This window comes from Lycorma delicatula, chromosome 5, assembly GCF_047948215.1.
Source record: "Lycorma delicatula isolate Av1 chromosome 5, ASM4794821v1, whole genome shotgun sequence".
NCBI classification, from domain to species: Eukaryota; Metazoa; Arthropoda; class Insecta; order Hemiptera; family Fulgoridae; genus Lycorma; species Lycorma delicatula.
Genome location: NC_134459.1, coordinates 67,648,262 through 67,674,553, shown reverse-complemented (window position 1 = coordinate 67,674,553; position 26,292 = coordinate 67,648,262). Strand labels below are relative to the sequence as shown.

General features: G+C 30.9%; 1 protein-coding gene across 1 annotated transcript in view; it reads left to right on the top strand.

Moving 5' to 3' along the window:
• The window catches only part of Pus1 (Pseudouridine synthase 1), a 50,605-nt gene that overhangs the window by 20,560 nt on the left and 3,753 nt on the right, over window positions 1–26,292 (top strand). Inside the window, exons 3-8 of the mRNA XM_075366366.1 lie at window positions 1,055–1,277; window positions 4,304–4,470; window positions 10,896–11,163; window positions 18,910–19,010; window positions 22,068–22,222; window positions 24,318–24,463. Of these exons, the coding sequence (XP_075222481.1) occupies window positions 1,055–1,277; window positions 4,304–4,470; window positions 10,896–11,163; window positions 18,910–19,010; window positions 22,068–22,222; window positions 24,318–24,463 (1,060 nt within the window). The remainder of the gene's footprint in view (window positions 1–1,054; window positions 1,278–4,303; window positions 4,471–10,895; window positions 11,164–18,909; window positions 19,011–22,067; window positions 22,223–24,317; window positions 24,464–26,292) is intronic.

Here is a 26,292-nt window from a genome sequence, read left to right as displayed (position 1 = left end):
TAAATGATACTTCCTTTGTTATTCTCCATAAAGATTTGCAAGAAAGTGTTATACTGTTAAACATTGTGTTGAAGTCTTGAATGTTGAGGTCTGAAGCTAATGGCTTGTTCTGAATAGAGGAATACAACTTTTTGTTTTTTGAAAAAATTAAGCTAAGCAATGATCTATAACCTGTTGACTTTAGTGTTTTGCACTGTCTCTCTCGTATAGTATTTATATTATTCAAGGTAATTTTTTATATATCTAATAATCGATCTGGTAATGCTGACATGAGGTGAGTTGATACATTTTCTACCTTGAATTTTTATCCCTCCAGCCAGTTGTGTGGACTTCATTGTAATTATGTTGAAAAAAATACAGGGCTGTTCTCGAGACCAGATATCTGAATCCCTTGTATTTTTTATTTTATTTTAATCAAAAAGTGTGTAGCAGTGTTGTTCATTCAAAACAATCTTTAGAGTCACATCTGTACATTTTACAGCAATACTTTGTAGTCACTGCAACAAAGCAAATCAGTTAGAAAACTTACTCATGTTGTTGATTACACTTTCCTATTCATAAATAGCATTTCATCAAGTAAATAGCAACCAATCTTAATATTAGAAATATCACTTGGCTGAAAAATGTATATATAAATTAAATACAAAACCAATAATCTGCAGACAACAAAAAACTTGCTGGATGTTTTACTATAAAACAACTCTTAATTTCCTTATAATAATTTAAAAGTATTTATGTAATAAATTACTGTATTATGTAGTAAATAGATAGCAGTATATGTAAGAAAATATGCTATAAATTTACAGCATATGAATTGTAATAAAAATTGTCATCTGACAGTGTAACACTAGACATTACATTACTCTCACTGTACAGTAGCTAATAATCAGTTAACCTTATTTCATCAATAAAATTTTCAGTTAGTAAATTTCAGTTGTAGTTAGTAAGTGGATGTGAATAATTTTTTTTTTTAATATATTCATTTTTTTAGAAATGCATTTCCTTTTTTTCTGAAACGTATTTAAGTGTTAAATGTATAATTTATTTGTTTCAGATACTTTGAAGTCGGTTGCTAAAGTATTATGCAATATGAGTACTGTGTCAAAAGTTGAAAGTATTCAGACTGAAAATTTAACCAGCTTAAAGCGTCCAGCTGAAGAAACTGATTTAAATGATACAGATGCAAAAAAACCATGTCCAGAAGTGGAACGTATAAGAAAAAGAAAAGTTGCTGTTGTTTTATCTTACTCAGGGCAGGGTTATTTAGGTTTGCAAAGGTAATTTGTTGCTAAAGAGTTCACTACATTATCAACCTATTGTCAGAAAACACAATATATTAATTTTACATGATTTTTGTAAAGTAATTTACTATAAAGTTCATGTTATATTTACTTCAGTTAATGTGCAGCATGTGCAAGAAGTTACTCTTAGAAAAATGTGCACTCTCTTATTTAGTACATATTTTGAACATTTATATACTTTTGTATATCATGTTAGATACACAGAAATGTGTGTCTCCATGTCTTTGTTGATATATTCCAAAGCAACTCTGGAATTATGGTCCAAAAGGCTTCCTTCACATTGTTACATTATTCTTCATTTGTTGTGTATAGACATTGAGATACACATAGGGTTTGATTAGTAGTCCCTGTTCGAATTAACTAATTGCACCTTCCCGTATTCAAAACTTATGCCTCTGGATCAATAGTATTTTCAATAAATACTTTGTTAACATATTCAATTAAATTTTTATTGTATATACGATTGGTTCCCAAAATTTTCCGAATCACAGTGCCCTTTTTCAGTTAAAATTTTACCATGGTGCCCTACACTAAGTAAAAGTATGACCAATCGTAAGAGATAAAAATAAATAAAACTCATATATCTTCATTATTTTTATACTTCATTAACATTAAATTAATAATTATAAATGTCTTGGTTCAATTAATTATGAAGCTTTTTGCAATATTTCATGGCATCCCTGTGAAGAGGCTGTGGCCCGTTAATATTAACGATTATTAACGACTTTGAATATTAACGATTATTACCGTTAATAATCAAAAGGTGTTGAGCTCTTAATAATATGTCCTGGTAGCTTTTAAATTTTAGCCTATCCGCCCAAACAGGTATTGCATATAGCATAATTGCCCCTCATACATACCCTTTTACAGAATTCTCATAATCTTAAAAATAAAAAATCCCAATCAGGATTGACCACTTGACAGAAGGCATGACAGTCATTCTCCATGATGTAATTAAGCTACTTCTTGAACTGCAATTTTTCATCATAAGGAAATGATGGCAGTCGTTGTTACCTTACGCATCATTGTACAAAACAATAAAAAATTATGAAGTTATCTGAAAAATATCCAAGCATATTTTTAATTTAATTAATTAACCAGTTAAAAGTTGTTATTTTTAAGTACTAAACATGTAAGTATATAATATTTAGATGTAGGAAGTTTTTTGAAAATTCATTGTAGCTGAACTGATTCTAAAATAAAAACATGAAAACACTACTAAATAGATTTACTACCTCAGCAGTTCATCGCTCTCAAGTTAAAGTTCTTGCTCGCTTTTGCAATATAAACTGGAATTACTCCTTTATATACTTTCATATGGTTAAGAGTAGTTTACAAAGTATTGTTGAAATGTATTTTCATTGAATTTTAAAAGTAGTTACCATTCAAGTCAATTTGTTTTTTGTTTTTAGTCAATATATTAACAAGATTTAGAGAGTCATTGCTTATCTCTACAATTTTTAGAGTGGTTAAAAGGGAAACGCCTATTTCCTTTTTCAGTTGTTGAGAAAGTTACTTTTAGAAGTACATGACTGCAAAACCACTTCAATTCAGTTTCAACTTTTAGAGGTGGTTTTTCCTTCTTGTAAACACATAAGAGATAACTAAATGCTGAATTTCATCTTTCTAGCTTTCAAATAACTTGAGGATTAGTGATGTCAGTGAGGGATTTCCATTTATATACTGCTGATGACCATTGCAGAAAAACTGTTTGCCAAAACTGATTGATAATTCACATGTAAAGCCCTACATTTTTTTTAATGATTTCTGGAATTGAACACATATATATTTTTAAGCTCTTCATTACTTACTTAAAAAAAAAGTATCTAAGATGAAATTTCTGCTGCAATACTACTAAAAAAAAAATTATTGGAGACAATAGATAGTAGAAGGACTATTATATGTATTTTTTATATGTATTTTATTTATATGTATTTTTTTTTTAAATTATCAAAACTTTTCAAGTTCTTGGAAACTTACCAAAGTTTAAAAATTAAGATACGGGACACCATAATTAAATAAGTTAAAATGTATTATGTTTTTAGTGAAATGGCATCTTAATTTCTAATACTGGATGTAATATGTAAACATCATTTATAGAATAAAAGAATTGACTTCAATGTATTCTGCTACCTGAGATATGCATTACCTGAGCCCTTGCAATTATAAGAATGAAATACATCTTACATGTTGTCAGCTATAATTTAACAGCAAGTTTATACATATCTGTTTTTTGTTGTCTTTTTCTGCAGTAGAACATCTACTGTTGTATTTCTTCTTGGTTGATTATCACTTATCTGTTTTTTCTTTATGGAAATTGGATCTGTTGTGTGATAGGTTCCAGATGCTGTTTGTTGCATAGAAATGTCTTTCAGGTGCCTTTACTGAAGTGGTGAGACTCCAGTCATGTCTGAAATTGGTGGAGTCATTCCCAAGAACACAAGATGCCATGAAAGGTTATAAAAAAGAAAATATGTGAAAAAAACTTCTGTTCCTTTCACTAATTGCTAATAATATTGCATATCAGCACACCAATCAGTCCTACCAAAATGTAGCTGATATTTGGTCATACAATAGATATCATAATTCACTACAGATACTGGCTAGTACCTATATGTTACAGTCATAATAAGGTTATGATGACAGACAGTGTAAAGCAATTAATTAACCCCTTTCTGTGAGAAATAATACATTACATTTCATAAAATACAATTACATATACAATATCCATTCAATATGGAAGATTTGGATTTACTACTTTTCTGTAATTATTATAAGAATCTTCTAAATGTTAGCTATAACTGAATAGTATTTATTGAACCCCAAAAACTCTTTACCGATATGTATGTATATATATACACACACACACACACACACACACTCCATAAGATATATACATTTTTCATGTGTTAATTATAAATACTGAATTTGCAGCAATCTATATGAAAAATTACGTTATTTTTATATTAGGGCAAAATAAAATGTATACATTCGTTCTATAGGAATCCCAATCGTAAAACAATAGAAGGAGATCTTCTTGATGCACTAAGAAAGTGTGATTTGATTAACGAGGAGACCTACAATCAGCCACAGTTAATACAATTCCAAAGAGCTGCACGTACGGATAAAGGCGTATCAGCATTACGACAAGTTTTATCAATGAAATTACGTAAGTAGTGGTATTTTAAGTCTTCTTTCTTTTTTAATTGTCAAATACTGTTATTTGTTTCTTCAGCTTGTTAAATGTAAATCCATAAAATGTAGTACAAGTATAAAATATTAGTGAATATTCTTAAATAAAGATGTTGTAAAGTTGAATAAAATTGAATTAAAAATAAATTTGTAATTTCTATTAAGTGTTCAATTTCAATTTATAAATACCCAGTTAAGTTTACACATCTGTATTTGTTTTAGACAGAATAGTTTTTCAAGAGTAAACAGTTTATAACTTAATTTTTTTTTAAATTTGAAAATGTAACATATGCCTAACAAAATTTCTCTGATAGAGAAGTTTTACAGTTCTGTAGATTTATTACATGAGAGATTATTGTGCGTAAAACTTAGTTAATTCAGAACTAAGTAGAAGAAAAGTTTCAGTTTAATTTTAAAAAGATTATCTATATTTTTTCAATTGAAATAAGCCAAAAATGTGTTAAGGAGATTGTATTTTTTACATTTTGTTTTTTTTTTATTTCTCTTGATAGTGTGAAATACCAAGTGTTTGTAGTGTGTTTGGGTGCTAGATAATTATAAAAATATTTACATAATTCATGTTTTGATTGAATTGGTAATAACATTCCAGTATGATATGCATCCCCAGTAATGTTGTTTAAATTATTTTTATTCTGCCCATTTTTTCCATAATGGTTTTCAGTATATTGAAAAAAATAGAGATACCGTAAAAATTAAATATTCAACCTTCAAAATGTTGAAAGAGATTTAAGGTATTTATTTCCATTTAAAATTGACCTTTTAACGTGTTTCATGCAAGACCATATTGTAACCTAGTAACTTAGATTCAACAAGAGCAAGATAAAGTATTTTTTAGATTTTGAATGGCCAATATGATTTAAGAAAATGAAATTTATGAGCTCTTTACATATCTGATTTTCTTTACTTGTTCTTTAAAAGAAACACAAGAATGAAGACCTCCCCCCCCCCCCCGTAACTATTTCTCTTTATCAGCTTACGATTTCAAATTACAGGAGCCGGAAAAAATCCTAACACAGTCAATAGCATGATACCTAACATAATCTTAATTGGGTTTTTTCAACACTTGTAAATTAAATATTAATTAATATTTATAATATAATAATTAATTATTTTTGACTATTTTGTCATATCCCATTTTTATTTAAACTCTAACATATTATACATAAATCAGTTTCATATTTTGTATAATTTCTAATACAGCATTAAACTACAACAAAACATAGAATTATGTGCAAACGTTGTCATAGTGTCCCAAAATTTTCCTGTTCTCTGAATTAATTAGGTATAGTTCAAACCACCAATAATTGCTTCTGATCTCAGCCTACCATAATTTGTTTAACCAAATGACCATTATTTTTTGATTCTGTTATTTTAAACATAACTTTTAAAAGGACATCCTGTGTACTTTTTTCTCTAGAACCAAACTGATTCTAATGAAAAAAGTTTATCTTATTAAAAAATATAACTAGTCTTATTACTGTCTTTTCAGTTATCTTAGATAACGTGGCTAACAAAGTTATTTATAAATTCTTCAGTTTTTCTTGTCTCCATTTTTAAAAGTAAGTACCAGTATTGGGTCTTTTATTTCAACTGGAGATCTGTTGATATCATACTCAGATTAAATAAACAGGCTAAAGTGTTTGATATTTAGTCCACAATATATTTTATTTCAAAATTCCTAAACTCATCTACCCCTATCAAATTTTTATTTTTTATTGATCTAATAATTGTTTTAACTTAATTTCCTCTAATCAAATAGAAAACAGAAGACGACTTGAATTATTAAAAAAATTATTTATATTTAGTCTGTAATAGTCACTTGCTTTCAAATTTTTTTTGATATTTCTAGAAATTAAGTATTAGAATACTCCACTATTTACAAATTATTGTAGATTAATGTTCCATCTTTCAAAACCAAATCTGTTGTCATCCTGTCTTTCAGTTTTTATTTCCTGCTAGTTTATTAACTTTAAGTCTCTGTCTAGCAGTGGTTGTGAAAGGACGTGTTTTCTAGTGCTCTGTGTTGTGTGTGTGTGTACCTGAATAACATTTCCAGTGTTGTCACCAACATACCATTAGGATGCCCAGTCCAGCCAGCGATAGCGTTATATCTTTTGTTTGACCTTCTGGTCATACCAGATAAGTTTTAGCATAGTTTACCTTTATATTTTTTTAAATAATTTCTTTTTTTACCAGTCTAACATTTAGTTAAATATGTAGATTTTATTTTTAGGCTTACGACAAAGTAATTATATTACTTTCGAACTATTTTATAGATTAAGTAGTGATTATTATTAAGTAAATAATTTTTATTTAAAATTTTATTTAGTCATTACTGATAGAGACTTTTCCAGGTTTAACCATCCCCTTGTATTAGCAATTTATGCTAATGTAAGCCGTTATCCACTTAGTTTTTTTTTTTTTTTTTTTTTAGATAAATTAATTTATTATTTTTGTAAATTTATATATTTACTAGTGTTAAAATTCAGATATTTTTTTTTTTTTTTATTAATTTAGACTAATCGCCCACCACCTCCTTGTTCTCCATCCCCGGAAATTTCCAACGGAGAGTTCTAACCTTTGGAGCCCAGAATAGGGCCAAGTGCAAGGCATTGGTAGTCGTGGACATTGAGCCCATGGAGCCAACCACAACTGAGGGTGCTCCAGAAATGCCAGTCGACACCATGAAAGTTACAGGAGAAACCCCCTCACAACCTCTGGTTGAGAAGTGGGGGGAAATCCCACCCATAATGTTGGACTGCCCTAGGGAGTGGCCCACATTGGAGAGACCCATATCCGCCATAGTCTATGGGCACCTGGTCGCAAAGAGCATCGAGCTTTCAGTAAGGCTGCAATTAAGCAGCAAAGGCAATTGCCAGGAAGTTCAGAGCTTTCTGCACTCGAAGAGCATCGCCTTCCACACATACCAGCTCCCTAAGGAGAGGGAGCTTAAAGTTGTGATCCAAAGTATCCCCTTCGGAACCACCTACAAAGAAGTGGGAAAGGAGCTCTCCTAACTAGGCTATGATGTGGCGTCAGTGAAAAAGCTGACCACAAGGGACAGCAGGAAAATCCCTATATGTTAAAAGAACACCAGCCACCAGGTGCATCTACAAACTGGACAGTATGTTTTACTGTAAAATAACAGTGATGGCATTCATATCATGAGGGGCCCCCCTCAATGCCACAGATGCCAAAAGTTCAGCCACTGATTGAACTGTTGCTGCAGGGTGCACAGCTCCGCGTAAAATGTGGTGGGGACCACGAAACAACGTGTTGCCTAAAGTTGTGAGAAGAGCCCGCATCATGCGCGAATTGTAAGGAGCTTCATCCGGCAAATTATAGGAGATGCTCTTATTACAAGGAGCACTTGGCCCGACAGAAGAGTACCTCACAAAAGTCCGTGATCACTGATGGGCGTAGCTGGGCATGGGTCGCCAAGGGTATCAAGTTGGCTAGCAAAAATTAGCCGCAATTAACTTTAATTAAATATATTAATTTATTTTAACGAATTGCAACTATATTTTTTTAAAACGTCATTTGAAAGAAAATGATGTGAAGAATGTAAAAAAAAAAAAAAATGGCTACAAGTAGTGGTTGCCATTACTTGAACTAATTACTTTCAGTCTGGATGAATGTCAACGAGAGAAGGAATGCACACATTGCTTCATGTTGTAAACAAGAACAAAGTGTGATATAGTTAAGTAATATGTTTTTTTAATTTTTCACCTGTGAAGCGATGATTTTTAAGCATAAAGGATATGTTTCCTATGTAAGGAAGGAATTGTGTTTTGTTGAAAAAATTGACTATTGAATGTTCAGAAAATAGCGAAGTCCTTTTATCTGTTATTTAAATGCCAATAGGCAGTAATCTTTTTTTTTAATTGTTTTAAAAACTACTCAATCTTTTCTGTATAAAATGTTATCAAAACTTGTAGTATCTCAGCTGCACCACTGAAAAAAACAGTTTATAAATATCAATCAATCAGGGCAACGAAGCATGTATTTCATAATTCTGAAATTAAAAAGTGAATACAATTTCAGTAATTTTTTTTTATTCCGTTAAAAAAATTCAATTAATTTTTCACTAGTGTGGTACAAAAAACACTTCTACATTTTCAAAAATAAATAATGAAAACAGCAAAAAAGATGAGAAGTCTAAAACTGATTGTAACATCTTTATTCACAAAACAAAATAAACATACTATATGTATAACAATCGTGCTACATTCTTGTTTATAACATGAAGCAGAACATGCATTTCTCTTCTCTCATTCACACTCATCCAGACTGAAAGTAATTAGTTCAAATAATGGTAACCACTACTTGCAGCCAATTTTTTACACACAACCATGTGTTATCGTGTACAGAAAAAATTAAACTTCAAACGTCAACATTTTCGATAATATAAATCCAACTTCCGTTAGTACAATAATTTTAGGTAGATTTTCTGTTTTAACTAATTTAGCTATTGAAGATCAAAATTCATGGTGATGGGGTAGGACCTCGATGTATGGTTTAAAACTGTCCCACAAATGTATCCTGAAAATTCAAAAGCAATCGGGGTCAGTTGGTTCTTACGTGTTGCTGTTGGAAACTGATAAGACAGAACCCATCACTAACTTTCCCATTTGTATGTTAGATAAATAAATATTAGATATACTTTAAGTGTTAATATTTACATTTATATATATATATATATAATAAATATTATTTAAAATGAAAAAGATATAATCTCATTATTATATTTTAATATCGGTTGAGATAATAAGAAATAAAAAAAAAAAAAATGTTTGTATGGCATAGTATCTTCCATTTACTGAAGTACAATTACAGCATTACTATCGTGTTTCCTCAGCATAATTTTACCATTTCTTATCCATAAATATTTATATAATTTATTGATTTTTACATTTTTAACAGCAATAATGAAGGCACTTGTTCTGTTTGGACACAGAGCTTATTTCATAAAATTATCAGCAGTAACCCCCCCCCACCACCACCTATGTAATACATAGAAAATTGCTTTTTTAAATCTTGTTTTCTCATGAGATTGTTTTCTTACAAAACGTATGATAGTCAGCATAGGACCCTCACGACTTCCTCTCCAGGCTAACCACTGTCAAGAATCAGTCATTACATCACTGATCGGATAATCCAAAGCCCCTTCCAATATTTTGCATAATTAGTGTTCACTATTAGACTTTGGAAAATCAAGAATTTCAACCATGTTTCTCGTAGTGAACTGTTTTATATCGTTGCATTTGTTTTGCAGCTGTAGGTATTTCTTTCTGTGTGATTTAAATTCATAAGTCAATTCATCATTCATAGCATTTTTTTTTTAGCATAGCATTTTTCTTCTGTCGTTTGATCACAACGTATAATTTGTGTATGTGTAAAGACTTACCAGAATGTTTCTCCATCTCAATTCCATTTTTTTAAGATATTTATGAAATCAACTCTATCTTTAATTGACACATTTTAATCACTTGATATTTCTTTCATAATTTCATTTAGTATTTTCTTCTTGATACTGTTTTTACTTTTGCTCCAGATCTTACACTTTTCAATCATAAATTTGACTCAACACATGGTCAGACACATCTTGACAATTGTTAAATGAAATTTGAAGTTATATATCTATTTTTGGAATTACTACATTCAGCAATTTTTCAATTTTTTTAACAAGCAGGATGATTGACAAAGCTGAATGATAAAGATGCATTGTTTAATAAATCACAGAAAATGGGAAAATTACAGAAAGAAAAAGAAAAATCCAAATAAACTTAAGTGATTCACAGTTCTAGATTTATCTAAAGTAGAATTTGTTTTAGAACAAATTCATTTATGGCAATAAACATAGTTTTATCTGCTGTAACCTCAAACTGGATCGCTCAAAATTATATACAATAGTAATTTATTAAATTTTATTTTTATGTTGTACTGTTTTTAAAAAGAAATCATAACTGATGGTGATTTATTCACCATCACAGTAATGGTAAATCATTGTGATGATTACCATCACAGTGATGGTGATTTATTTGTACATTTGTAAAAATAAACGTTTATAAATAAATCTAAACATGTTACGATTTCTTTTTAGTTATGTAAAAACAGTAAATTTAACTTTTTAAAAAGCAAAATTTTTTATGTGATGGTGGAAAAAGAAAAGCAAATTGTTTGAGAAAAGCAGTTCACTTTTGTATCATTTATACACAAGTATAAAAAACATGTTTTTTTTTTTTAATTACTGTATAGTAATATATGACTTTTGACAGCCAGTCATAAATAACATTTTTTTACCTTAAGAATTTTACAGCATTTAATGTCTTGCTAAAAATGTTGGAAGAGATGTTAATTTTTATTATGATTGTTTATTAGCAATGAACGTGTCAGTTGAAGACATTAATAAGCATCTTCCAGAACAGATAAGAGTTATAGCTATTAGAAGAGTTACTAAAGGTTTTAATTCAAAATCAAGCTGTGATGCCAGAACTTATTCATATATGTTGCCTACATTTGCCTTTGCTTCACATGACATCGAAATAGATTATAATTATCGTGTCACACAATCTATTATCGACAGAATAAGAAGAATCATTATGCTTTATCAGGGCTCACATAATTTTCATAACTTCACTTCCAGAAAGTATGTATTTTAATATTGTTTAACTTATTACTTGCTCATTAATTATACTTTTAAAAACAATATAAACGTGTGAAATTAATTGTTAATAATTCTTCTTATATTTTAATTCAGTAATGTATATTTAACCAACCAACTTAGTCTATTGGTTAAACTAATCACAAAGGTTTGAGTCCTTGTAATGGCACTTGCTTTTATATGGATTTGAATGCTAGACTGCAGATACCAATGTTTTATTACGGTTGGGTTTCAAATAACTACATGTCTCAGGAATGGTTGACCTGAATTTGTTCTATACTACATGTTATCATATATATACCAGCAGGTGTTACAAAGTTTTTACCTGACTTAGAATTAAAAATTAAATAATGACAATTATGTTGAGAAACTGTAACACACAAATCTAGTTTTTACATTATGTTTCTTCCATTTTTGAGGTTTTTCTTTTTATTAAAATAAAACTATTTTTTGTATTACCTATGAAATTAAATTTGCAATCAACATGAAAAAATAAGTAATTTTATAAAATAATTATTTTCAGTTCACTTTATAAATACCTGATCTTATACTTCCAGAAGCAGTTTTTAAAACTATAATTCAGTTCCTATCTCAGTGGTTTAGCAGATGGTCATTATTGTTAATGGTACCTTCTTAAAAGAGATTATTATTTAGTATGCAGTCAAATAGTATTTGATCAGTGTTTTGTAAAATTTAATGTGCTTGTAAATTTCACATTTAATTTAATTTTATATATGCACAATTAATACAGCAGTTTAGAACTCCTCAAATAAATCTTGTGCATGTGTTCTCAGGTGTTAAGTAAAATGATATGATACTGATAACAAGGTGAATCGGTTAAGTATGACAATTATTTTTGAATACAATTCTCTTTATTTTAAGGTAAGAGATGTAAACTTTCATGTGTCTTAACTAGCTTTATGTTTATTTGTTTGTATTGGTTTGAGCATCAGATTGTCACAATGAGTGTAGTGATGCCATTTAATTCAAAATAAATGGCTTTGGTACATTTACACTTTGCAGAGCTACATCAGGCCTGGCAAGCCAATAGTGGAATTGCATTTACCTAATCATACACACCCAGACCTGGCAGTAGCTGGAAAACTGGTTGGAGAAAAGCAATGTATATTTGGAATATATCTCCTTACTAACTATTAATATGTTCCATGTTTGCAGCATAGCCTCTATGACAGCTGCATGATTATAGTCTAATTCTATTTAAACAATTTTATCTATTTGAACTAAATGTGAAATTTGTTTCTTAAAACAAGTTTGTTATCATTACCGTACTGTTAGAACTTCAAAAGTACCATACTGTGAGAATGATTTCAAAGGTTTTATGGTGTTATTTGTATTAATTAAATTTATTGCTCCCTTAATATTTATTGCAAATACTATTTTTTTTAACAAGTGTGGTAGTTTTATTTGAATAAATATGAAAATTTAATCACATATGAATCAATAAACCTAATCATTAAATCAGCTGGAGCTTTAAACAGGATTGTTATTTAACTATGCCTTTACTTTTTATTATTTATCATATTATTATTATGCTTTTACGGCCAACATGGGATCACTTAAGTCAATTTTAGTTGGATCTTTTCTGAGAAAAGCGTGTTATTTTACTCTTTCGAGCTGCCCAGTATTTCTTCATCCGTTCAGATCTTGCTTTCTTTTCTTCATCTGTAAACACCCTCTTCGTTGTATTTTGTCGTTTGTCTGTCTTTTGTTTAAATCGAATGCTTTTATCTTTTAGCTTTGTAATTTTTCCAGTTTTATTCTGTAGGTCAGTCAGGGAAATTCCCAATTCTTTCATATTTCTTTGATCCATCCTACTTCTAGCTTTTGGAACCAGAGCTTTTCAATGATATTTCTTGACAGTCTTGTTTCCGGTGTCCTTATGAGATGACCGAAGAAAGAGATTCTTTTTTTCCGCATAGTATCAGTACTCTCTATTTCTCGATACACCACCTCATTTGGCACAATCCACCATTGGCCTTCTTTTTGGTGTTTTTTATTGATACACGTTCTGACAATTCTCCTCTCTATTTTCAGAATTTTTTCAATTCGGTTTTTCTGAGTGATTTTGAAAAGGGTCTCGCTTCCGTAGGTGACTTCTGGCTGTACTACAGTTTTATAATGTTTAAGTTTTGTTTTAGCAGAAAGGCATTTTTTGTTATATGTTGACCAAGTTAATTTTTGGGATTTAATCATTTTATTTGTCCTGTTTTGCCATGTCACTTTTTCATTTAAATTATAAGTTATTATTTCCCCTAGATATTTAAATTGTTTTACTATTTTAATTTTCTGATTGTTTACCGTAATGTGCTCTATTACCAGAGGATCTATGGCCATTAGTTCAGTTTTTTCGAAAGAGATATGAAGCCCTATCTTTTGTGCTAGGTTTTGAAGGCTCATGATTTGTGTTTTGGCTTCTTGAATATTATTTGCTAAAAGAGCGAGGTCATCTGCAAATCCTAGGCAATTTAGTGTGATGGAGTTTTTCTTAGTACCCATTTTTATATTTTTGGGATTTATTTCATACCATTTTCTCATGACAAATTCGAGGGCGCAGTTAAAAAGGAGTGGTGAGAGGCCGTCTCCTTGCCTCAATCCAGTTTTTATGTAGAAGGGTTGAGAGAGTTCACCTCTGAATTTCACTCTGGACTGGGTATTGGTTAAAGTTAATTTTATCATGTTTACGAGTTTAGGGTGAAGGCCCAGGTTTCTAAGAATATTCAGCATGGATGGTCGGTGTATACAATCATAGGCCCTTTTAAAGTCGACGAAGGTGATTATTAGTTGTTTTTTCCGTCTTTTATATAAGTCCATCATAAGTTTTAGGGATATTATTTGCTCCGGGCAACCTCTCCATGGCCTACATCCCCCTTGGTATTCCCCAAGTTCCAGTTCAAGTTGGTCTTTGCATCGGTTGTATATGATTCTCGACAGGATTTTGTATGTGCAATCCAGGAGAACTCCTGGAAAACTCTCATCCGGAAAACTACAGAGGCATATCGCCTCTGTAGTTTTCCGGATTAGTTTTATCCCCTTTTTTATGTAATGGATGGATGAGGGCTGTGGTCCAGTGTTCTGGAAGTTTTTCTTCGTTCCATATTTTCACGAGGCATAGATGTAGGGAAGTTTTGACTGAATAAACTGATGAGTGTTTCCAGAGTTCTGCGAAAAGCTGGTCTTCTCCGCTTGCTTTGTAGTTTTTTATTTCATTTAAGGCTGCGAGAACTTCTTGAATTGTTGGCGGGTTGATATTTACTGGTGAAGTTTTAACTGGAGTTTCAGTGTCAATCTCAAAAAGCTCTGGGGGGTCGTCACAGTTGAGGAGTCTATTGAAGGTTTCTGCCAAAATTTCAGCATTTTCTTTATTGGTGTGGGCCATATTTCCTTTTTTTCCTCTCAGCATAAGGGTGGGTGGTTCATATCTTTGAAGAGCCTGACCAAAAATTTTATAATAGTCTCGGAAATTAGTTTTCTTGGAACTTTCTTCTATTTGCTGAATCAAGTTTTTTTGGGCTTGTCGTTTGGTTCCTCTTATAATTTTCTGAGTTATTTTCCTTTGTTTGGTGAATTCATGGTTAGATTCTTCAGTTTTCTGGGTTTGGTGGTTGATCCAAGCCCGGTGTCGGTCTTTGACTGCTTTGTCACATTCTTCATTCCACCATTGGTGTTTTTTTCTTGGGTTTATAGGGGCTAGTTCTTCAGCTATTTCTTTCAGTTGGGATGTCAGTTCTTTTAAATTATTAGTTAATTTGATTTTTTTGTTGTTTCTTCAAAGATGGCATTGTTTATTAATTTATGTGGATCATAAGCTCTTTTGTTTTTAGGTTGGGATTTTTTCTTTTTATGCGGGGTGAATTTTATTTTAACTTTAATTAAGTAATGGTCCGATCCAGTATCTGTTCCTCTCAAGACTTTTACATTATAAATCTCCTTGTGATAATTCCGGTCTATGCAAACATGATCCAGTTGCCATTCTCCTTTTTTCCAATCTGGGTGTTTCCAAGTCTTCAATTTGTTTGGTTTTCTCATAAAATAGGTGGATTTTGAGATCATATTATGGTTTCTGCAAAATTCGACAAGTCTTTGGCCGTTCTTGTTAGTTTTCTTTTGGGCAGGCCATTTTCCGATAATATCACGATATCTTCGTTCTTTACCAAGTTGGGCATTAAAGTCCCCTATTAAAATCTTCGTGTGGGTCTTATTTATGTTGTTTGCAGTTTGGTCAAGAAGTTCCCAGAATTTGTCCATCTCTTCTCTATCTTTTTAAAGATTGTTTTTGTCATTGGTGGGAGCATGGACATTTATTATGGTGTAGAATTTATTGGCTGATTTTAGGGTTAAGGTTGAAATCCTGGGGGAGTAAGACTTAAATTCTACGACTGAGTCAATTATTTTAAGATTGATTGCAAATCCTGTTCCGAACTGTGGGCAATTCTTCATCACACGTTTCCCGGGGATTCCTTTGTAAATTCTGTAACCCTGAGATTCAAACGGCTCTCGATCGGTGTTTCTCATTTCTTGAAGTCCTGCGATTAGGATATTTTGTTTGTCCATTATGTCTGTTAGAGTTTTTAGTTTGCCGGGTTGAGTTAGAGAATTAATGTTGTGAGTGGCAATGTAGTTTATTTGCTTGTGTCTTATCCTCAATTTTGAAGTTGTGTTGTTTTTGGGTGTTTCCAAACGCTCCGATTCATTGTTATCTTTTAAGCAGCTGCCCACCGAATCCGAGTGCAGCCTTCTCTGGTATTTACCAGACGGTGGATTTTTTCTTAAAAGACCTTCCATATTTTACTTTCAAAGGCAAGTCAGCCTTGGGTGGGAATAAATTCCCGAGTTACAACTCTGGATGTGATCCAGAGAGGTGATTCCGATTTAGTTCACCAGTAGAAATCTCCACGTTTCTAACTGGTTATCCAGACGAACCAACGTGGAGGCGCAAACCGATTTTTTTAATTGAGATTTTAAGTATGGAGAAAGTTTAAATCGGTTCCGGAATCATTTCGTCCCATTTATTATTATTATTATCTTTTTTTGTTATTAGAATCCTCAGAATTATAAGAACTGAAGCAGTTAAAAATAAAATACAAAATGGCAGGAATACTGTAGAATAAGTATGGTGCGCATGAGCCGCCCTGTTTCAATTTTTGCAAAATGTCAGATTTTTTTTTACAAAGTATGTATTATTGCTATAGGTAAACCCATATTTCAAATATGCTATCATTATATTAATATAGGCTACATAATAAAATATTATATTACTATTTCCTAAACAAAAATATGTGTTCCAAACTATAGTTGTTTATTGCTCTTTGCTGTTAATGTTCATAGACTAAAATTTACTTCTTGGAGTATACTTGACTGCCTCCTTGTGGACAGTTGTCAAATTTGGGAAAAAAGTTTTTTTTTTATCTTTTGAGTTTTTTATAAATGTGATTCTCATTTTATATATGTAAATGTATTTCACATTTTTAGTATTTCACATTCTGTCAAAGAATTATTTTTTTAGTGATTACTGGGAATTGGGAATAGAGGTAACCTTTTTTTTTAAATGTTAACTGTTGAAGTAATTACTGACATCAGTCACTAAGAATACTTTGAAGTCATACAAAACTTACAAATTATTATTTTATAATGATTTATACAGTTTTATTTAAATTTTATAAAAAAAGATGTGTAAAAATTTTGGTTCGATTTATCATTAAAAAGTTTATATTTATAAATAATTATCATTGTCGCCTGTCGTGCATAAATCATAGCAAATGCCCACATCTTAGGAATGTTGTGAGACTTACAACCTGTGAGTTATCTTAGGGATAAAATAAATAAGTAACTTAGTAATTAGAATAAAATACCAATGGTTGAAGACATATTTAATTTGGAAAACAGTTTATGAACCTTTCAATTTTAATTTCATGCTTCAACTTCTTTCATTGTGTCCAAGAACAAGTTTCCATCATCATCAGTAGATATCTAATGCAGCATATCACTGTAAATAAAAACTGACTAAATTGACTACAGATTCCTGCAAATTACCAAAGTTTACAAATTATAGTTATAATATCCCTTCAGTTAAATAATCAAAATGATAGATACCAGTTGGCATTCAATGACTAACAGTTGGTAGTAATCAATCCCATTAAAAACCAAGTGAATCAGTTATTTTTTCTGCTTGTAATTCCAATGATTGATTCTAAAAACATTAACCGCTTACAAATAGCAACATACATACTATAAGCTTCACTCATCTAACTGCAGCATTATATGAAAAATGGTTTATCAGTTTTGATTGGAGCCATTAAATCTTTAGTTCCCACTCATCAATTTTCCTGATCTCAACGCTTTGAGACATGTTTAATGATTTTAATCATGTTTCTTCATAGTAATTATTAAAATTGCTGGTACTACGAGGGTTATTATTTTTTTTAAGGTCCGATCGGTCACAAAATTAAAACCACAGTGAAAATAAAAAAATTTTAATTGTAACAAATACTTACATAGTTACGCTATTTCTCTTCATAGTCGCCACTCTGATTTAGACGTTTGTCATAGCGTGGTACCAACTTTCCAATACCCTCGTCATAGAACGGAGCCACCTGTGTTTTCAACCATGTTTCTATGCTAGTCTGGCTCGGATGGAGCCAAGTCCGGGCTGTGTGGTGGGTGATCAAACACTTCCCAATGAAAACGCTGCAGGAGCTTCTTTGTTACAGCTGCAGTGTGCGGCCAAGCATTGTCATGGAGAAAGACAATGCCTGATGACAACATTCCTCTCCGCTTATTCTGAATTGCCCTTCGTAGACGTTCAAGAGTCACGCAGTATGAGGCTGCAGTGATGGTTGTGCCACGTTCCATGAATTCCACCAAGAGAACTTCATTTTGGTTCCAGAACACTTTGTGTTAGAGAAGGTTCGTTAGAACTTCTTTGGTTTACTGGGAGAATGAGAATGCATCTACTATTTGGATTGTTTTTTTGTTTCTTCAGTTTCGAAATGGACCCATGTCTCGTCCCCTGTGAGAATTTTGTTCAAAAAATCTTCTCCATTGTGGAAGCACTGTAGAAACATTAGGGAGGCGTCCATTCTTATTGTTTTGTGATGGTCGGACAGCATCTTGGGAACCCATCTTGCACACAGTTTGCGGTACTGAAGTCTCTCACTTACAATGGTGTAGAGAGCTGACCTTGAATTCAGGAAACGAATCCTCAATACAGAAATTGTGAACCGACAATTTTCTCGAATTGCCTCATCCACTCGCTCAACAAGATCATCTGTTGACACATCTGTTGCATCATGAACATCTGTACGTTCTGCTTTAAAGTTCCTGCACCATTGTTGCACTTTGCTGTCACTCATTGAAGTTTCACCATACACATTACTTATTCGTCTATGAATTTCAGCTGCATTACACCCCTCAGCCTGAAGAAATCGAATTACCGCACGCACTTCACACTTGGCAGGAGATGCTATTGTTGTAGGCATGTTTACGTGCTAGCTGCGTGTTCAGAACTAAACGAAGTGACGCAGCATGATTGAAGGCCATACTAGAGACGCTGCGCAACATATGCACAAAGGTTCATCCGATTTTTGCACGGGTTTTTATTTTGCGACCAATCGGACCTTAAAAACCCTCATATATGTTGAAAAAATGATTAATTATTTTGATAAAATCTAATTGCCAATAAATATAATTAAAAATATTATGAAATGTTTAAAGGCGGCCCACGGATCCCAGTGCCAGAAGGTTTATGATCAGCCTAACTTGTTCTGATCCTTTTGTTATTGATGGTATGGAGTTTGCTACAATCTATGTGAAAGGTATGAATTTTAATCTTTTATACATTTTTAATCGTATGTAAATGTGTTTCTGTATGTATTTAACCCTTCATAAATGCAGGGAATGTATAGTATAGATTTCTTACTGAACAGCCTAAAGATTTTATATTATTTCTGTTTATATATTGCTTTTATTGATAATGTATATAGAATTATTACGTAGTGATTAACATATTTTTCATTAATTTATTTGTGTTATGATGTACTACTTGAAAAAGAGATTGCATGTACATCTTAATGTTAGGTTCTTATTTTTACAAAAAGTCAGTTTGATTAAGAGATTTTTTTTATTTTTTTGTAAATAATGTGTCAATGGTATTAGCTAGGCATAAAGGATCTCATAACTATTAACAAAGCTAGTTATGAGATTCTCATTTTCAGCCAAACTTAATGGTTTATACGCAAACCCTACAATTTATTAATAAATTCCAAAATCATATTTTATCAAAGTTTTTAATAGATTCCAAAATTTATAAATTAACTTTTTCTAACAGTTTAGTTTGCTTATATCTGATCCAGTGGGTACTGTATTAAAAGAAATGTACTGTACATTTTATTTATAACAGGCTTATTTTAAAAAGGGGAATATTTAAGGCTGAAGAAGAGACATTATGTAGAAAGTTAAAAAAAGTGTTACATTTAACCAATGATTAGTAGGAGGTATGTTAGGATTGATGAATGAATGTAAAAAATTAAAAGGTGATGAAATCGAGGAACTATAAGATGTTAGCAGTAATTTTGAACTATAGCACTAAAGGAAGATTGATTGAAGGAAAAATTTAGAGAAAAAATGTAGTTATAAGACTAACCCACAAAGCATATAGAAAAATAAAAGGACATTATAGTAAATGAAGCCAAAACGTACTATTATCAGAGGTGTCAATGAAAATTTTGTGTTAAGGAGAGAAGAAAGCACTTTAATTCTGAGGGATTCAATAAATTCAGAGGGATTGCATTAATTCTGAAAGGAAAAGTTATTGGATAAGGTTTTTGTTAAGGAAAAAATTGATTTTCAACCATCAGAAATATTATCTGGTTTAGGAAAGAACAGGTTGAATTCATTGGTCAGTTTCAATGTAGAATTATTTAATACTTTCAAATTTTAATAAAAGTGAATGTAACCATACTGAAGAAATCAGGAGTAGATAAATCTGAAGACTACCACATTATCAATTTTACATCTTGTGAATATAAAATTTTCACTAGGATATTTTACCTATGTAGATCTATGAGTTATGTGTAAGTGGAGATGTACTTGTTTACTAATTTGCTGCTAAATGGCCTTCAGATTTATCTAAGGCAGGCAGCTTAAGAAGAATAAAAGCCACTTTCTGATATTCGGAAAAAGGAATATAAAAGACATTTGATTTGATAGAATGGAAAAATGTTTAAAATTTTAAAGAAAATCGGACTGAAGTTTAGTGTAAGAAGTGATATTCACATCTGCACAAAAATTGCATGGCAGTAATAATAGTAGAATATTAGGAAAGTAAGTAAGCTCTGATTCAGTCTTTTATGATTTTTGTCATACTTTTTTTGGCTATTTCATTTTCTTCATGTTTGAGCATTTCATGTAAATGACCTGTTTGATCTAAATTTTATTATCACATACATAAAATAGGAAACTTGCTTGTGGGTTCTGTGTTAATTGAAAATACAGTGAAATAAAAATGTAGTTTATTAAAACAGTAACATAACATGATTTATTGAAAATTAGTAAATTATTATTCCCTTTTTGTGAAATATAATCGTACACAATAATGGTGCAGGAAATATTATTATGCACAATTCAAAAATAATTTTATAAGAAATTCTTTCTCTATTGATTGGAGAGTGTAAATAAAATAATTAATTCCCACAGAAAATGGTATATTAGTTTGTTACTTGATATTACCTATCACATTCTTTTTTATGGTTATAATTCAGTAGACTTTGGCATGCTGATATGCAAAAATATATTCAGCTCAGTGAAGAAGAGCATGAACCTGACATACCTGATTGTTAATGATTCTTAAGAATGGCTGTGTCATTTTGGATTGTAATTATTTTCAGGTCACCCCACATCTACATGATTATGTCATCATAAATACATAAAAATTGTGAATTTGCCATTATTTCTATATGAGCCATTATAGAAAAAAATATAAAAATCCAGCAAAGAACATATTAAGAAAACACTTTTCGATATTTTTTTTTTTTTTTGTATATATAATGAAATTATACATAGAAAGAATGTTGGCTGACAATATAGACCTTTTAAAAATTTTTCCTGTAAAGTTTATTATGAAATAATGTAGCTACTTACCTCAAAGTAAAGCTTCCACGATATAGTATCTCATATTGGAATGCAAAAGTTTCACTGCTTTTTTTTTTAAGACAATCTATATATTTGTACCCAGAAAGTAAGAATTGAATCAACTGATATTGTAATGATATTAATTTAATAAATTCAGAGAGTTCACTATTATTACTCTTATGATTTACATATACAAAACTCATATGAACAATTTAATTTTATATTCTTTTTTTTAACAGAATGCTTTAAAAGCAGTTTCATATTTTGTAGTTTGAAGCATAAACAAGTGAATGACAACTAACTTGAGAATTATGAACTTCTTATAGAAAACATTTAAAGGAGGAACACTTGTACTAAAATCTAAAATTAGTTTTTAAAATAGTAAAAGATACTTTTATTTATATCCAGATATATATAATAACTTACAAAAATTCTAAAGTGTAGAATAATTTGCATGTATATCAGATGATGTCTAATGTAAAGTGTTAAGTATCATGAGTAATTATTAAGTGTTGGTTATTTTTAGTCATTGTCATAATTTTATGTGCATATTTTAACTGTGGTACTACAATTTTAAATTTTTATAAAATTTTGATTTTTTTCTATTAAAATAATAACTGCATCTCAAAGATTTATAAAATGAAATTACACATCACATTTCTCAGTGGAATGAAAACTTAACTATAAATAAACAATGAATTTTTAATTAATATGTTCTTAGAAAATAATGTTTATATTTACAGGTCAGAGTTTTATGTTACATCAGATCAGAAAAATGGTTGGTCTCACAATTGCAATTAGTCGGGGTTTAACTGCAGAAGAAGTGATTAATAAAGCTTATGATTATCCAAAACTAGACATTCCAATTGCACCAAGCAGTGGTCTTCTTCTTGAAGAGGTAATTTATTTATTCTTTATTTTAAAAAGTGGACTTTCATTATCATGAAAATTACACTGGTCTCCAAAATGTTTTACACACATATTTTTGGTTTATTCTTAATTTTTTTTATGTTGAATCCAAATATTACCTTTAAATTTGTCCTAAGAGCTTCATTATTTCGTAATCGTCACTTGTAAAAATGAAAATTGTTAAAACAATTTATTTTCTCTGCTAAGACTGAACACTTGTAAAGATTTGTTGTGAATCAACATACCTAACATATTATAATGTCTGAAGATTTATAAATGGACCATATTTATTGGCTCAGTGTATGGTATAAATGCTGTTTTAATTACTTCAAAACACTTTTATGATTAGGCATTAAATACTACTGAAAATCTTAAAAAACAAAATTTATATATATATATATTTATAATGTAAATAATCATCATATTTGTTCAGAACTGCCAGTTCATTCAAAACAGAACTAATATTTTGTACACAAAATGTACAACAAAGTTATTTTTGTTATCAAGTGATGGTTTTAAAACATAAAACAACAGCAGTTATGATCTTTTTTATATTTAAAAAAAAATTTCCTTTAGTAACTGTTTTTTAAAATACCTTCATAAGTACTGCAATAAAAATACTGGGTGACTAAGAGGACTTCACAACTTTAAAAGCTTATAAAAATTTATGGAGATAACTTAAAGATGTTTGTTGAGGTTTCATTTCATGGAATAACAAATCAAGTTTGTCACCCAACATTCACTTTGGTTCGATATGGCTTCCATTTGTAATGCAACATTCATCCCACCTGAAGTCGATTTCATTCCAGACTGCAGCCAGCAAGTTGAGCATTACCTCTGCAGCTGCGACGTTAATTTGAAGTCTTGCTCAACAAGATCAGCAGGTAAAGGTAGTACGTAAACCCGATCTTTAATGAAACCCACAAGAAAAAATCTAGTGGGGTCAAATCTGGGGAGTGAGGTGGCCATGCAATTTGGACCTTTACAACCAATCCATTGACTTGGGAATTGAGTTCAAGAAAATTTCAGACTTCTAGGCAGTAGTGAAATGGTGTCCCATCTTGCTGATAATAGTGGTTTCCATCTTGATCATCATCATCTAACTGAGGAATTAGAAAATGTTGAAGTATGTCCAGATAAATGATACCATTTATGGTTGCTTCCTGTTAGAAGAACAGGCCGTACAGTCTTTATTTGCTTAGGGCACAAAAATTATTGACCTTAGAGTTATGATGAATGTGCTGCAAAGTTTCTTGAGGTATTTGCTACTCCATATTCGACAGTTATGGGTATTCACCTTGCCACTGTTGTGATGCATTGACTCATCACTAAAATTGTATCATTGTCTGCAATTATATCCATCATTTCCACACAAAACTGCAGCCAAGCAACTTTGTTGTCATCCATAATATGTTTAACCATGATTAGTTTGTATGGCTTCAAGTTTAATTTTTTACATAATAGATGCCAAACAGTTATTTGTGGTATGCCAGTTTCACGTGATGCATATCAAGTTGATTTCTTCAGACTACGTGATAGGGTTCACTGAGTTGTTCCACAACAGCTGTGAAACAACTTCTCTTCATGAAGGTTTGGTGCCAAGAGTAAATTGTACGCCTGCTAGGAGCCTCCCTAGCCTCTATGAAAATTATGCTGACTGCCAATCGTGAAATCAAAACATACAGCGAGCACGTTCTGCATCAGTAAATTTATGCATTTGTAACAAGACTGGTGATAGCACTGGTGGCTGAATTACCAAAGAACTGTGTGGGTTAAAACTTGATGTGTTTTGCTATGAAATGAGACTTCAACCGAATCTGTAAGTTATCTCAATAAATACATTTTTATATGCTTTTAATGTTGTGAAATCGTTTTTAAATCACCTGTTTCAAATTGTCTCTTTTGTTTGATTGTCTCTTAAATGTTAATTGGCTTAGTTGAGAGTAGAAGAAGAATCTAAAGTACTATAATCTCTATCCCTTCTAATTTACTTTTTTTAATTTTTATTTTGTGCAATTTAAATATAAATCCAATACTATCAAGAACTTTTGTTTGGAGAACTAGAATTTTCTTTTCCATTACAGGTGCATTATCAGCGTTACAATCAACGTTATGGAACAGACGGATTGCATGAACCTTTGGAATGGAAAGATTTTGAGAATATCATTGAAGAATTCAGAAATAAATTCGTTTTACCTGCAGTTGTTGAAGCTGAGAAGAAGGAAAATTCGTATCCTTTTATTATATACATTAAAAAGAATTCTTTGATAACTATTTTTTAATTATCTTAAATTAAATTTGTGTGTGTGTGTTTATATTTTATGACCTTTTAATTGAACATGTTAGAATATTAATATCTCTTTTTTATTGAATGAAAGATGAAAAATTTAATTTTCTTCTGGACAAAACCAAGATCACTAACAAGAGGAACTCTTTATATGCAAAGATCATTACTGAATATAAAGATCTTGAATGAAATAAATGCATTATTGCCTTGTTATATATTTTCATATGTTTCTGAACATATGTTTCATATGTTGGATTATTTAAACTCTTCATAGAGTTTAAATAAACAAAAGGTTTATTTAAACTCTTTCTAATCCTTTGACAAATTCCCCACTGATAGTGCAAGATATATTTGCAATTTACTGATGGTAGTATTCAATGGATATTATTTCAACTGCTGTACTCAAACATATTCCAGTTTCATTAATTCTAATGCCTTAATGTTTCTCATCAACTTTGCCCTCCTTACAAAGTTCTGCCACATTTTTCCTCTGTTTTATTAATTATCTTAAAACCTGTTCACATAGTACCTTATCTTGTCATCAAATTTTAACATTTTTTATAAAATCTCATTTCAAAAGCATCAAATGTTTGTTTTTCTGGCATCCTCATATTGTTTTTGTTTCTATGCTGGATTTTGTTTTTCCTCACCTTCTACTCATTACAGCTATTTATTTTTAATTAGTTGTAAATACTTTTCTGGGTTTTTCAGTCCACTTTTTCTTAAATTTTGAACTCTCTTTTCCAGTCTGCATTATTAGATACAGAAATTATTTTTCAAGTTATATAAATGCTCCTGTAGGTAGCTTTGTTTTCTTCAACTTGCCTTGAAAATCTGAAGATTGAAATTGCTTATATTCTTTTACTATTCCTGAAATCAATTTTTTTTCTTTATTGATGTGTAGAATCATTGTTTACATTTATACAATTTTACATTTTCTCATCAGTATGTGTTCTATTTCTTTGCTATGGTGAAAATGCTTTTCTTAAATCCTGTATCTAATCCTTCAGCATAATAAATTTTGTATACTATTTTTCTATTATTTATTTACGTACTTATCACCACATAGTATAGTAATTCAAACTGTGTTTCATGAAAGCAGCATCTTGGGTTAGGTATGTAATGTATGGTCACCCATGGACAGAGAGGTAGCCAATTTTTATTCTCTCAGGAACAATTGGAGCAGAAAAGTTTGGAAAAGTGAAGATGATGGTACATCAACACCATTCTACTTCCTCACAATTCTCTGCACAGAAGTCATTGACTGTGACAATAGTTCTGATATTTCAGTTGACTCAATGTCAGCCAAGTCACGGCAAAATATCACTCCCTTGCTGAAATTTAGCATCTTATAAGATTCCTATCCCTCCCTCCATCTTTCCCAATATTCTTAAGGGCTAAAAGTTTACAACATTGCTTCTCACTGTGTACTTCAATCAACAGGACATCACTTCTAAGCTTCTTAATAGATTTCAGAAACCCACAGGCTCTTATGATGCACTTATTTATTAGGAAAGACCTCATTTTTTAGGAGTTCAAGAGAGTTTCTTCATTGCACCTCACTAAAAGAAATCTTGCACATGAAAATTTACCCTCTCTATAACTTTTTCAATTTCCTTATTACAAGCTAAATCTTTGGCTGACAAAGTTGGTAGAAGTCTCTTACAACCCTTTAGTTTGTTGGTTTTTTCAAGTGGACTAACAACCACTGAAAGATTTTTATTTGGAACTGCCAAACGGTTCCTACAAGTACCAGCAATATAACAGACCAT